The sequence below is a fragment of the Oncorhynchus clarkii genome, chromosome 29 (assembly GCF_045791955.1).
Source record: "Oncorhynchus clarkii lewisi isolate Uvic-CL-2024 chromosome 29, UVic_Ocla_1.0, whole genome shotgun sequence".
Classification (NCBI taxonomy): Eukaryota; Metazoa; Chordata; class Actinopteri; order Salmoniformes; family Salmonidae; genus Oncorhynchus; species Oncorhynchus clarkii.
The window spans coordinates 1,283,425-1,295,205 of NC_092175.1; the positions used below are offsets into that span (position 1 = coordinate 1,283,425).

At 41.5% G+C, this 11,781-nt stretch overlaps 1 protein-coding gene across 1 annotated transcript in view; it reads right to left on the bottom strand.

The window, feature by feature from the left end:
• Positions 1-4,953, bottom strand: part of LOC139388136 (mitogen-activated protein kinase kinase kinase 1-like) — a 157,385-nt gene extending 152,432 nt beyond the window's left edge. The window contains exon 1 of the mRNA XM_071134719.1: positions 4,463-4,953. Coding sequence (XP_070990820.1) covers positions 4,463-4,953 — 491 coding nt within the window. The remainder of the gene's footprint in view (positions 1-4,462) is intronic.
• Between the last annotated feature and the right edge of the window lie 6,828 nt (positions 4,954-11,781).

An 11,781-nucleotide genomic window follows, 5' to 3' on the forward strand; every position in this document is an offset into this window, starting at 1 on the left:
CATGGGTATGTTTCTACCGTCGTGGTCAAAAGTTTTGAGAATGACACAAATGTTAATTTCCACAAAGTTTGCTGCTTCAGTGTCTTTAGATATTTGTCAGATGTTACTGTGGAATACTGAAGTATAATTACAAGCATTTCATAAGTGTCAAAGGCTTTTATTGACAATTACATGAAGTTGATGCAAAGAGTCAATATTTGCAGTGTTGACCCTTCTTTTTCAAGACCTCTGTAATCCGCCCTGGCATGCTGTCAATTAACTTCTGGGCCACATCCTGACTGATGGCAGCCCATTCATGCATAATCAATGCTTGGAGTTGGTCAGAATTTGTGGGGTTTTATTGGTCCATCCGCCCAAGTATCCTGGCCATGGACTCAAAATATCGATGTTTTGTTCCCCGAGCCAGTTAGTTATCACTTTTGCCTTATGGCAAGGTGCTCCATCATGCTGGAAGAGGCACTGTTCGTCACCAAACTGTTCCTGGATGGTTGGGAGAAGTTGCTCTCGGAGGATGTGTTGGTACCATTCTTTATTCATGGCTGTGTTCTTAGGCAAAATTGTGAGTGAGCCCACTCCCTTGGCTGAGAAGCAACCCCACACATGAATGGTCTCAGGATGCTTTACTGTTGGCATGGCACAGGATTGATGGTAGCGCTCACCTTGTCTTCTCCGGACAAGCTTTTTTCCGGATGCCCCAAACAATCGGAAAGGGGATTCATCAGAGAAAATGACTTTACCCCAGTCCTCAGCAGTCCAATCCCTGTACCTTTTGCAGAATATCAGTCTGTCCCTGATGTTTTTCCTGGAGACAAGTGCTGCCCTTCTTGACACCAGGCCATCCTCCAGAAGTCTTCGCCTCACTGTGCGTACAGATGCACTCACACCTGCCTGCTGCCATTCCTGAGCAAGCTCTGTACTAGTGGTGCACCGATCCCGCAGCTGAATCAACTTTAGGAGATGGTCCTGGCACTTGCTGGACTTTCTTGGGTGCCCTGAAGCCTTCTTCACAACAATTGAACCGCTCTCCTTGAAGTTCTTGATGATCCGATAAATGGTTGATTTAGGTGCAATCTTACTGGCAGCAATATCCTTGCCTGTGAAGCCCTTTTTGTGCAAAGCAATGATGACGGCATGCATTTCCTTGCAGGTAACCATGGTTGACAGAGGAAGAACAATGATTCCAAGCACCACCCTCCTGTTGAAGCTTCCAGTCTGTTATTCGAACTCAATCAGCATGACAGAGTGATCTCCAGCCTTGTCCTCGTCAACACTCACACCTGTGTTAACAAGAGAATTACTGACATGATGTCAGCTGGTCCTTTTGTGACAGGACTCAAATGCAGTGGAAATGTTTTTGGGGGGATTCAGAGGGACTTTGCAATTAATTTGATCACTACTAAATATTACGAAGGTGATCTTCATATTTTGTACACTCACTGTAAATGCTATGCACAATTTCAACATTTTATTGAGTTACAGTTCATTTAAGGAAATCAGTCAATTGAAATGAATTCATTAGAACTGAATCTATGTATTTCACATGACTGGGCAAAGGCGCCAATCAGAATGAGTTTTTCCCCACAAAAGCGCTTTATTACAGACAGAAATACTCTTTGGTTTTATCAGCTGTCCAGGTGGCATATATCAGATAATTCTGCAGGTGAAGAAGTCAGATGTGGAGGTCCTGGGCTGGCGTGGTTACACACATAAATCATGCGGTTGTGAGGCCGGTTTGACGTACTGCCAAATTCTCAAAAAAATGACGTTGGAGGCGGCTTATGGTAGTGAAATTAACATTCAATTCTCTGGCAACAGAGAATGCCAATTGCACTCCTCAAAACTTGAGACATCTGCGGCATTGTGACAAAACAGCACATTTTAGAGTGGTCTTTTGTCCCCAGCACAAGGTGCACCTGTGTAATAACCATGCTGTTTAAGCAGCTTCTGGATATGCTACACCTGTCAGGTGGATGGATTATCTTGGCAAAAGGAGAAATTCTCACTAACAGGGATGTAAACAAATTTTTGCACAAAATTTGAGAAAAAGCTTTTTAGGGCACGTATGGAACATTTCTGGTATGTTTTATTTCTGCTCATGAAACATGGGACCAACACTTTACATGTTGCGATTATATTTTTGTATGTGTTGGGCTTTAAATGAGATTATTCTTTACAGAGTCAAGTATATTTGTCCTGGGCTCAATCTATGATTGATTGAGAGATTCAAGGAGCCACCAACGTTAAGTAAAGTAGTAGAAGCAAAGCATTGAATATTTACATTCATGCACTTCAAAATTAATAGTCTAATTTTGTACCAGAAGCATTTAACAGCTGTGCACTCCTTGGGCTGTTACAATCCAGGTGTGCAAAGCGCTTAAGAGACTTAGACAGAAAGACTCACAGATGTAATCACTACCAAAGGTGATTCTAACGTGTATTGACTCAGGGGTGTGAATACTTAGGTAAATGAGACATTTCTGTATTTCATTTTCATTTTTTTTTTGCTAAAATCAAAAAAAATATGTCTTTACTTCGTCATTATTGGGTATTATTATGTGTAGCAATGGGTGAGAAATGTCATCCATTTTGAATTCAGGCTGTAAACAACAAAAAGTAGAATAAGTAAAGGGTATTATTACTTTCTAGAGGCATTTGTCAAATGGCAGTAAAGCATCGGTCATCATATCACCAGAACAAGACCCTCGATATTTATTGGAAAGGAGCATCAAGCTCATCACAATGCACTTTCACCACCCTGTGAAGTTCATCGTAACTTATTTAATTTGTTGCCTAATAAACTGCATGGTTCCCGAGTTGTAGGGGGAGGACCACACACCATATCGTCGGGTGACTCCAAATTTACTTCGATATGATGTAAATGATGTCAATATTTGCACACAGAGGCGTTTCCACCACCATCACATAAATCATTTTACAGACAAAAAGATCCCACCTTGTCGAACGAACAAATGATCTGTCAGCATTAATAAAGTTGTAGCGAATCTTCCTGTTTCCATCACAGCTGCTGTTGTTTTTTTATACAGCATGACTTAACTCACATAAAAACTGTGGATGGAAACGTGGTTAGTGAAATGACCAACATTTCTGTATGCTGCTTACAATTATGAACGCTGTTGTGTTAATATGTAATAATACAGAAATGTCTAAATGTTCTGTATATTTCATTGTGTTGTTTCTAAAGGATCAGCGGAGAAAGGACTAAAGGTCAACCTGGAAACGATTGTGTCAGAAAAGGTTTAGGCCTCTGAGGTCCAGTAGTGGGTCTCGGTGAATGGGGTTCAGTTGTTTGTTGGAATTCTACATCTGTGCGGTGAGGGGAAACGCCACAATGGAATCCAGCTCTCTTTCCATCCATTTCTTTAGCTTTCAACATCCTATTCATATTTTATTATATGCACAGTTCCAAAAGCCAACGTCTCATGTTGCAACAAATTGTCGTCTCACAATCTTTCTTTTCTAAAAAGCTGTAATTCATCCAAGGCGACTCTTGTCTTTTCTCATGTGATTATGTTCAATGATCTATGCACTATATATCACTCATTAACCGAGGCTCTTCATTCTGTAAAGGTACACAGAATTTACATTTTCAGTGAGCCTAAGCACCTGCATGCCCTGTAAATTAACCGGGAACCATAACTGACACTAAGACGTTGATTGTTAAACACTACTCACAGAAATAAACACCTAGAAGCTGACTCATTTTTTATGAAAACCATTACAAAACAAGGAGTAAATTAGTAACATTATTATGACAGGTCACATTGTTTTTGAGAGATATATTGCAGTGTGTGTGTACATTTATTTGAATGGTATAACATTGCATAGCAAAGGATCAACAGTAGAATTGGAATACCGGCTTGAAGCACCTGACCTGCTATAAATCTGAGTTTGACATACATAAATTATTTCAATCCAAAATGTTTATAAATAAAACAATTGTATTTACATATTGTTTGCTTTTCACCGACGTTCTCAGTATAATGACATTTAAATATCTTACTCCCAGACAACCAATTGCTAGTGCAACCTAATGCTGCTATGGCACATCTGTAAATAGGCAGTGAAAAGTATCACTTTTTCCTTTATAGTTTACACAAAAAGTTATACTGGGTTAGAGACGGAGCATTTCAGACCTTAAATGATCCTGTCTTGGAATTGGGATATGCGTTTGAATAATTAGAATATATAAATAGCCTACATAAGAAGCATAATCATTATTAATTAATAATTTATAAACCAATAAAACGTTTACTGTCACGCTTTACAGTAAAGACGCACTTGAATTCAATAAATCGAAGTTAAGATGAGGAAATCTCACAAATCAATGTAAAATTGTGCAACAAATTACAAGCTGTTATGTCTGCAACTGACAGAATGCAACCAACAAAGTATTAATGATCATCAAAAATCCATGCACAAGAGCCAATCTTATAAACCTTACCTATTTTGTGTTGCGCTCACTTCTACTGAAGTTCGGGTAGCACCATTATCGGGACTGAGATGGTCGCTGCTGATTGGTAAATAAGTGTTCAATAATTCCTGAGCGTCTGTAGACAAACTAGTACTTGTTTTATCTGAGACACGGTGATCGGTTAGTGAGTTGCTCTGCTGAATGTAGTGAGTTTGCTCTAATAAAGTAGCCTGCACCGCACCAGGCGAGGACATAGACAAGTGCAGTTGCACTGATATCGGGACCGTCCCAGTCTCGGGAGACAGGAGCAGCGACTCAGGCTTATCCAGATCCACACTTCGGACTTTCAGTAGCTCTTTGCGTCTCCATTGCGAGGTTTCCCCGGCACTACTCTTCGCCTTACCGGGACAGCTTGGAAGACCAGGAGTGCTTGAGTTTCCCTGAGGACTACTTCCAACGTTTGTGCCGTTATTCGACTCATACATTCCCGACGACGAGGTCCGGCTCCCCGCCGTCGCCATTTCCTGTCCTGGAGTTGATCACTTATTAGGTTCTATGGAAGAGGGGAAGTAGGTAATTGGGGGAGGGTCAGGTGGGAGGAGCGATAGAACATTGACATTTCGCCTATGTAAAATGCGCATAAATTGGCGTATTTTGAGTAATTTTAGGCAATGACTGAATTTCATCTAAAAAGTTGATCTGTTTTTTTACATGCTCATAAATGGTTGGTGTCGCCACCTATGATTGGTTATTATTGATGTATGTTTACTGTTTTGGGTGGATAACTTTTTAGCTTAAATACATATTCATCCTTCCATCCTTGCAATGTAATTACTTAGGCCTACATGTAATCCAAATTTCTAACATAAATAAATGAAATATCCGACAACAATATAGCTAATATATTTATATAGATGTTACTGTGATGTTGTGTCCCATGTTAAAGCCTACAATTGGTCTTGTCTGTAATATTGTTCTCACCAAACAAATTCCAAATGTGTTAATTGTCTATTAAGTGTGAATAAAATGTTAGACATATTGTAGACTACACGTCAGTTATGTTGGGGGATTTCTACACTGGCCATTTTAGAAGCTTAATTTGTGTGTAGGAAACCGGCCCTTGACTGAGTAATTACCCCAGACACCAGTCGTGGGGTTAATACCAAGTGCATTTGACTGCTTGGTTGGCATATTTGTTTACCCGGTAACTTATGTGAACTGATGTACATGTATAATCTAATACTTTTCTTATTGTTTACCCAGTAACATACAGTGCTTTTGTAAAGTATTCAAAACTCTTGCATTGTTTTTGTAAATAAGGTATTTCTGTTTTTAAATGTCTGAAAAACAGTTTTTGCTTCGTCATTATGCAGGGTAAGGTTGTAACGTAATAAAATATGGAAAAAGTCAAGGGGTCTGAATACTTACCGAATGCACTGTATATAGTCGAATCCTTTTCTGTACAATGAGTGTTTTGTCCTTCATGTGATTAAATTGACATGCTTGACATTCTTACTGACAAAAGCAACATGCACATTGAGCATTAAAGAAATATACAATCAATTACCACACAGTAAGAATATTTAACCATTTAATCACATCTGTTACAATTCCATGTTGAACAATCACAAATAATAATGAGGAAGAGCATATCCAATATGCCGCAAAAAACTCCTACAGTATATGTTCACATTCTAGTAGCCTATGCACTCACCACCTGGTTATGTTTTGTATTTACAGCTGAAGTCGGAAGTTTACATACACCTTAGCCAAATACATTTGTCGTGTCTTTGGCATCATTAAACTGAAGTTTAGTCTTTATCACTACAAACATCTCTGAAACTGGAAACACTTATCTCCCTCACTAGCTTTAAGCACCAGCTGTCAGAGCAGCTCACAGATTACTGCACCTGTACATAACCCATCTATAATTTAGCCCAAACAACTCCCTCTTCCCCTACTGTATTTATTTATTTTTGCTCCTTTGCACCCCACCCCATTATTGACTGTGTTTGTTTTACTTCATGTGTAACTCTGGGTTGTTGTGTGTGTCGAACTGCTTTGCTTTATCTTGGCCAGGTGGCAATTGTAAATGAGAACTTGTTCTCAACTTTCCTACCTGGTGAAATAAAATAAAAAAATCTCTGTAATTAGTCTTTTTTTTTCTATCTATCTATCTATCTATCTATCTATCTATATATATATATATATATATATATATATATATATATACTGTATTAGAAAGATCTTGGGCTGGTATCTAATTTCCTTATCAGGATATTCATTCCTTGGGCCATGTTGATTAAGTTCAGTTTAGTGTAGGAAAAGCGGAATTTCGATAGCATCCACTTCATCGACAATAACAAAGGCGAATGCCATGTCTGCCATTGTCGGGTTTCCTAGAATTATCAGAAGTTATCCGAATTGCTGTCAGTGCATACAGTATGTACCTCCCCCAACTTTACCTGTCGACTTCCGTCTACAGTCGGCTCAGTTTGACTCTCAAACTCAAGCCCAATCAACCTACAGACTGGAACATCTCAACGATTATCAATGGAAACTAGATGCACCTGAGCTCAGAGCAAAGGGTCTGGATAGTTATGTAAATAAGGTATATATATATATATTTTGACTGAAGGCACGGTATATAACACTGTCCCCAACAAACCCACCACCCCTTCCCACTACTTTGACCCGAACAGTTCGTACACCAGGCAACATGGCCACTCCCAGTTCCTGAGGTTCAAGGACAAGGTAGCTGTTCTGGACAGAGCCAAGAGCTTGAGAGGAACCTATATCTTCCTTAACAAGGACGATCCTGAAGCTGTGCACCAGAAGAAAAAAGAACATCCCAGCCATGAAAGCTGCCACAGCGTGTGGGGACATTGTTTACATCATCTATGAAAGGCTAAATGTCCGACCTCCCTCCCAGAAGCCTGGAAGAGATGAGAGAGCCAAGCCTATGGGTTCATAGCTTCAACCCCGCTGCACACACACACACACACACACACACACACACACACACACACACACACACACACACACACACACACACACACACACACACACACAGATTAATGGAATATATATTTTTTTCTCTTGTTTTGTTTTCTCTTTTCCATATTATGTTTATCTTTAATAAGCTACACAGAAAATGGCTAAAAATAGCTCATATTAATATATGTAGCCTTAGAAATAAAGTTCATGAAATCAATAACTTGCTAACATCAGATAATGTTCATATGTTAGCCATTTCTAAGTCCCACTTAGATAATTCATTTGATGATACAAGGATATAACATTTATAGAAGAACTTTGTTCTAAAGCTGTATCCATACCCATTGGAGGCAGTGATCACAATACGGTGGCTATATCCAGGAAAGCCAAAGTTCCTACAGCTGGGTCTAAAATAGTGTATAAATCAAATCGAATGTTATTTGTCACATGCGCCTATAACAACAGTGAAATACTTACAAGCCCTGAACCAACAATACAGTTAAAAAAATACATTAAAAAAGTAAGAAATAAAAGTAAGAAATAATTAAAGAGCCACACTAAAAAAGCAATAGTGAGGCTATATACAATCGTGGCCAAAGGTTTTGAGAATTACTCAAATATTAATTTTCACAAAGTCTGCTGCCTCAGTTTGTATGATGGCAATTTGCATATACTCCAGAATGTTATGAAGAGTGATCAGAGGAATTGCAAATATTTGCAAAGTCCCTCTTTGCCATGCAAATGAACTGAACCACAAAAAAAAAATTCCTCTGCATTTCAGCCCTGCCACAAAAGGACCAGCTGACATCATGTCAGTGATTCTCTCATTAACACAGGTGTGAGTGTTGACGAGGTCAAGGCGATCACTCTATCATGCTGATTGAGTTCGAAATAACGGACTGGAAGCTTCAAAAGGAGGGTGGTGCTTGGATTCATGGTTCTTCCTACTGTCAACCATGGTTACCTGCAAGGAAACACATGCCATCATCATTGCTTTGCACAAAAATGGCTACACAGGCAAGGATATTGCTGCCAGTAAGATTGCACCTAAATCAACCATTTATCGGATCATCAAGAACTTCAAGGAGAGCGGTTCAATTGTTGTGAAGAAGGCTTCAGGGCACCCAAGTAAGTCCAGCAAGCGCCAGAACCGTCTTCTAAAGTCAGTGGCGTGCCGTGGGCCTGGGGCCTGGGCCTTCAGTGAGGTCCTACACAGTCCCACCCGAATTAATCCACCTCTTATTATCATCATTATGATGCCATGGCTCTGGACACTATACATTTAGACAGAAACGCAGTATAACCAGGCGTTGGATCGCACCCAAAGCAGTTTCACCATGATTCACTGAAAATAAAAGAAAGAAAACAAATCATTTGCAACATAGGCTATTTGCCATTTTATTATGTTAATATATAGGCTATTTAATATTAACAAAATAAAATGCGAAACATACATACACATTTAATAAAAAATAAAATGCATTGTATGCCTACTCACCAAAGACTGATTATTTGAACACAAAATCCATCCTCCTTTCTTTCTATAAGAAGACTTCCATGACTCTGTTGTACAGTCTATCTGTGCGTTTTAGTTCCACCAATAAGTCCTTTTTTATCGACATGGAGGCTAATGCTGAAAGCCGAGTCTGTCCAGTAGCATTTCTGGAATACGTTTTGATTCGCTTTATGGCCGAGAATGACCGCTCGACAGAAGCCGTGGACACAGGGAGAGTCACTGTCACACATGCCAATGTGTAAAGTTGCCCCATGTCCTCATTCAGATTTTTCTGCTTAAGGAAATCAAGGAGATCAGAGGGACGTTTCCCTTCAGGACGTTTCCCTTCAAAATTACAGTCAGTTCTGTTTTTAGCTTGGATAGGTCGAACAGTGTTCCGTGACTCTCTGTTATGCTGGAGAAGGCTGTTTGCGGGATTTTTTTCCGGTAGGTCTGAAAGTGCTGGGGGTCCAGGAGGGAGAGAAACATTCATTTTTCGTGGTCTTGAAATCTGTTTCGTATCTGGCAAAGAATGTTGTCCAGAATATTGCTGTGGAGTTGTTGGTAGTATGTGCGAGGGTCTCCTTGTGCTGGGTCTCTGCGTGCGCTGGGTGAACTTGAGATGCGCGCTGTGTCATCGTAGATTAGACTGAACCCGCGCCTCTCGCTCAATTGTAATAATAGGCATTCCCAGAAGTGCAGTTTGCAGTGCTTCTCAGAGCCTGTGAGCCATTGATAGCGCTCGTAGTTGGAACTTTGAAAGTGGCGAACGAGTGTTTAGGCCAGCAGAGAAGTCCTTGCTGGCCCTGATGGCCCACCACTGCCTAAAGTTGATTCAGCTGCGGGACCGGTGCACCACCAGTACAGAGCTTGCTCAGCAATGGCAGCAGGCAGGTGTGAGTGCATCTGCATGCTCAGTGAGGCAAAGACTTCTGGAGGATGGCCTGGTGTCAAGAAGGGAAGCAAAGAAGCCACTTCTCTCCAGGAAAAACATCAGGGACAGACTGATATTCGGCAAAAGGTACAGGGATTGGACTGCTGAGGACTGGGGTAAAGTCATTTCCTCTGATGAATCCCCTTTCCGATTGTTTGGGGCATCCGGAAAAAAGCTTGTCCGGAGAAGACAAAGTGAGCACTACCATCAGTCCTGTGTCATGCCAACAGTAAAGCATCCTGAGACTATTTATGTCTGGGGTTGCTTCTCAGCCAAGGGAGTTGGCTCACTCACAATTTTGCCTAAGAACACAGCCATGAATAAAGAATGGTACCAACACATCCTCCGAGAGCAACTTCTCCCAACCATCCAGGAACAGTTTGGTGACAAACAATGCCTCTTCCAGCATGATGGAGCACCTTGCCATAAGGCAAAAGTGATAACTAAGTGGCTCAGGGAACAAAACATCGATATTTTGGGTCCATGGCCAGGAAACTCCCCAGACCTTAATCCCATTGAGAACTTGTGGTCAATCCTCAAGAGGCGGGTGGACAAACAAAAACCCACACATTTTGACAAACTCTAAGCATTGATTAGGCAAGCATGGGCTGCCATCAGTCAGGATGTGACCCAGAAGTTAATTGACAGCATGCCAGGGCGGATTGCAGAGGTCTTGTAAAAGAAGGGTCACAATGCAAATACACTGAAGGAGCAAACTTTGTGGAAATTAATAATTGTGTCATTCTCAACACTTTTGGCCACAACTGTACATGGGGTACCGGTACAGAGTCAATGTGCGGGGGCACCAGTTAGTCAAGGTAATTGAGGTAACATGTGCATGTAGGTAGAGTTATTAAAGTGACTGCATAGATAACAGGGAAAAGCAGCAGCTTAGAGAGAGGGGGGGGGGCAATGCAAACAGTCTGGATAGCCATTTGATTAGATGTTCATGAGTCTTATGGCTTGGGTGTAGAAGTTTTTTTAGAAGCATCTTGGGCATATAGGGCCTTCCTCTAACTCTGCCTGGTACAGAGGTCCTGGATGGCAGGAACCTTGGCCCCAGTGATGTACTGGTCTGAGGTGGTCAGAGGCCAAACAGTTGCCATACCAGGCAGTGATGCAACCAGTCAGGATGCTCTCGATGGTGTAGCTGTAGACCCTTTTGAGGATCTGAGGACCTATGCCAAATCTTTTCAGTCTCCTGAGGGGGAATAGGTTTTTGTCATGCCCTCTTCACGACTGTCTTGGTGTGCTTGGACCATGTTAGTTTGTTGGTGATGTGGACACCAAGGAACTTTTAGATCTCAACCTGCTCCACTACAGCCCCGTAGATGAGAATGGGGGCGTGCTCGGTCCTCCATTTCCTGTAGTCCATAAACATCTCCTTTGTCTTGATCACGTTGAGGGAGAGGTTGTTGTCCTGGCATCACATGGCCAGGTATCTCACCTCCTCCCTATAGGCTGTCTTATCGTTGTCAGGCATACCACTGTTGTGTCATCGACAAACTTAATGATGGTGTTGGAGTCGTTTCGGGCCATGCAGTCATGCATGAAAAGGGAGTACAGGAGGAGACTGAGCATGCACCCTGCGGGGGCCCCATGTTGAGGATCAACGTGGCAGATGAGTTGTTACCTACCCTTACCAGCTGCGGAAGCCCGCCAGGAATCCAGGATCCAGTTGCAGAGGGAGGTGTGTTTGTCCCAGGGTCCTTAGCTTAGTGATGAGCTTTGAGGGCACTATGGTGTTGAACACTGAGCTGTAGTCAATGAATAGCATTCTCACATAGCTGTTTATTTTGTCCATGTGGGAAAGGGCAGTGTGGAGTGCAATAGAGATTGCATCATCTGTGGATCTTTTGGGGCGGTATGCAAACTGGAGTGGGTCTAGGGTTTCTTGGATAATGGTGTTGATGTGAGCCATGA